This window comes from Setaria italica, chromosome IV, assembly GCF_000263155.2.
Source record: "Setaria italica strain Yugu1 chromosome IV, Setaria_italica_v2.0, whole genome shotgun sequence".
Taxonomy (NCBI): Eukaryota; Viridiplantae; Streptophyta; class Magnoliopsida; order Poales; family Poaceae; genus Setaria; species Setaria italica.
The window spans coordinates 32,270,920-32,274,141 of NC_028453.1; the positions used below are offsets into that span (position 1 = coordinate 32,270,920).

The 3,222-nt window shown below is 49.6% G+C and overlaps 1 protein-coding gene across 1 annotated transcript; it reads left to right on the top strand.

Annotated features, from left to right (window-relative positions):
* Positions 1-749: 749 nt before the first annotated feature.
* On the top strand, positions 750-1,244 carry LOC106804284 (probable alpha,alpha-trehalose-phosphate synthase [UDP-forming] 10). Its single transcript, XM_014805052.1, has one exon. The coding sequence runs from the start codon at positions 750-752 to the stop codon at positions 1,242-1,244; it is 495 nt and encodes a 164-aa protein (XP_014660538.1).
* Positions 1,245-3,222: the final 1,978 nt, after the last annotated feature.

Genomic DNA, 3,222 nt, shown 5'->3' on the forward strand with positions numbered 1-3,222 from the left:
AAGATAATGAGGGACCGGAGACAGGAGCAGGAGCGTCGGTAAAGAGCGTGTGGCAAGATCCTCTAGATCCACACCCTTTGCCTTCGACAGAAGGGATCTGGATGCTCGAGAGATACACAATTGATCCTAGGGATGGCAGTGGATCGGTTTTGGGGTGGATATCTGCGGGTTTCGGGTCCGCGGGTTTCAGTTTTGGTTCCTAGTTTTTGCCCACGGTTTTTGGGGTTCGGATACCTGAAATACCGCGGGTTTGGGGTGGGTTTTTTAAATCACCCGAGGAACTCCATCGAGACCCGAAACAATTCGGCCCACTAAAAGCCCACTAGCAACCCTAAGTATATAACACAGCAACATTTCCACACTCCACACCCACCCAAACAGGCACCCCCCGCACGCCTCCCGCACGCGTCCCGCGAGGCGTGGCTGCACCCCGCTGCCGTGCACCGTCCCGCGACTCCGCGAGGGCGTGTCCCGCCAGCTGCCACCATCCCATCCCGCAAGGCACCCACGCACGGCCGCACCCCCACCCCGCCGCCTCCCGCACGCATCCCGCCAGGCCGTGCCCCACCGCTGTCGCGCGTGGCCGCACCCCGCCGTGCGCCGTCCCATGAGAGCGCACCCGCCGCCGTCCCAGCCCCGCATGCCGCACCCAGCTGGCACCCCGCGTCGGCGCATCTTGCTCCACCCAGCGTCGGCTCCACCCCGCGTCGGCACAAAAAATGAAGCTGTATCAGTAGCTCAAAGGATAAATGATAAATGATAAATATGGTTCTGCTAATTACAAGCCTGTTGTCCGTATTGACTATTCAATTCCTTTGTATGAAAAGATTGCATCTTATGTTGCATCTGACTGTTGTATTGTAAACGCTGTGAGTGATGGCATGAACTTAATACCATATGAATACACCGTCTGCAGGCAGGGAAATGAGGATATCGGTAAGCTCAGAGGTGCTGATAAGAGCTCACTTCATACAAGCACACTGATTGTTTCTGAATTTGTGGGTTGTTCCCCGTCTCTTAGTGGAGCTTTCAGGGTAAATCCTTGGAGCGTTGAAGATGTGGCTGATGCATTGTATAGTGCAACAGACCTGACACAATTTGAGAAGATTCAGCGCCATGAGAAGCATTATCGCTATGTTAAATCTCATGATGTTACTTACTGGGCACGAAGCTTTGACCAGGATCTGAGAGAACGTGCAAAGAGCAAGATAGCAGAAGGTGTTGGACCACTGGGTTTGGTTTGAATTTTAGAGTTATTGCTCTTTCACCTGGGTTCAGAAGACTGTCTCTAGAACACTTTGCTTCATCTTATAAGAAGGCTAACAGGAGAGTGATACTTCTGGACTGCGATGGGACTCTTGTGCCTCAGTCATCGCTCAACAAAGCTCAAGTGCAAAATTTATTGTAATATTTTTAGGTTTCGGTTAATCCATCGGGTTTCGGATATCCGCGGGTTTCGGTTTCGGGTATCCACAGGTTTCGGTTTCGGGGATGGATTTTCACCCGAATCGGTATTCGGGACAGATTTGGGTTTTAGGTTCGGGTTTCGGTTTTGAGTGCCCAGACACTCTACCTGATCCGAACCCGTCCCGTTGCCATCCTTAATTGATCCCGAACATGTAAGGGGCTACCTTTCATATATAGGGATGTATATATATGTACATTGCATTCTTTTCCGCCTATCTAACACTTACTTAATTTTTTCGTGGATTTTAATTGCAGATTAGACCTCGACTACACGGTTTGCGTCTCCATGAGCAACAACTTCTAAATATAGGCGTTGATTTATGTCGTTTCATTTTACGTGAAGTGGTAAATCTAATGGGTACCTATTATCACCTAGAACACGAATTAGCACAAGAAGATAAATACGTTAGCCTTCGTGAGTGGGAGAATCAAGAGTACCGTCAAGGCTAGCCTTCGTGAGTGGCAGGAAAACATGTTGTCAATGTGCACTCTAATGATGTATATATATGATGTATATATATGGTTCTATTTTCTTATTATTATTTCGTATGCTTAAATTGAATTTATGTAACATATATTCTATGTCAATCAATACGTGCACTCTAATGATGTATATATATGATGTATATATATGGTTCTATTTCCTTATTATTATTTCGTATGCTTAAATTGAATTTATGTAACATATATTCTATGTCAATCACTATGTATTCTTCAATTCGGTTGCACACTAGACTGTTAAAGTGAAATTAGCGGGAACCAAAAGTTTTAAAAACTGGCGGGCAGCAGTTTCGACAAATTGAAATTTCAATCGCTGAAATTTTTGGCGGGAATGATATTTCCAGGGACGGGTGATGGCATCACCCACCCCTAAAGACACCATTAATAGGGGCGGGTGATGGCGTCACCCGCCCCTGAAAACGGCTTTACAGGGGTGGGCCTTTTACCCGCTCCTGCAAACAGCTATTTGTAGCTGAGAAAGCTAGGAGCGGGTTGCGCGCCCACGCCTGCAAATACCATTTCAACTGCCCCTGTAAACTATTTTTTAGTATTGAGCGGCCGGCGGGAGCGAGGTGGGCGGCCGCGGTGCCGGCGCCAACGCCATCGGATGTAGGGGAGGCGGTCCGTGGGGCGGCGGCGGCGGGAGGTCGGATTGGAGCTCTGCCTGCGAGAGGAAGAAGGAAGTCGAGAGGAAAATGAACAGTATATAGCAGTGAGCGGATAGCGACGAACGATCGCCAGCTAGTGGCCCCCTTTAAATCGCCGCCTGAGGCGCCGAGCTCGATCGAGGACTCACCGTGATCTTGCAAGTGCTCGAGCCTTGAGTCGCCATTGCTAGAAAACTAAGCATTAGTTCCGGTTGGTAGGCCTCAAATCTCTTCAAAATCCATCCAGGATAAAATTTTCGAAATGAGGGGGTCCTTTTCGTCCCGGGTCATTCAACCGGAGCTTAAAAGTTAAATTTTTTTTAAAAAAATCCACCCGCTACCCGCCCGCCAACCGCCCCTGCCGGCCACATGCCGGCCGCCTGCATCGCCCGTGCCCCCACCCGTGCCGGAGCCGCTCGCCTGGAAAAGAATGGGAGAGGATCAGGACGAGGGAGAGGAGGAGGAAGGAAGGGAGAGGAGGAGGAGCTGCCTATGCACGAGAGATAAGAAAGAGAGAGGGATGAGGAGATAAGTTGGAGAAGATAAGAAAGAGAGGGGACGATTAGCGTGCGCGTGCGTGCCTGGTTGCCCTTTTGTCTTGGTTGGG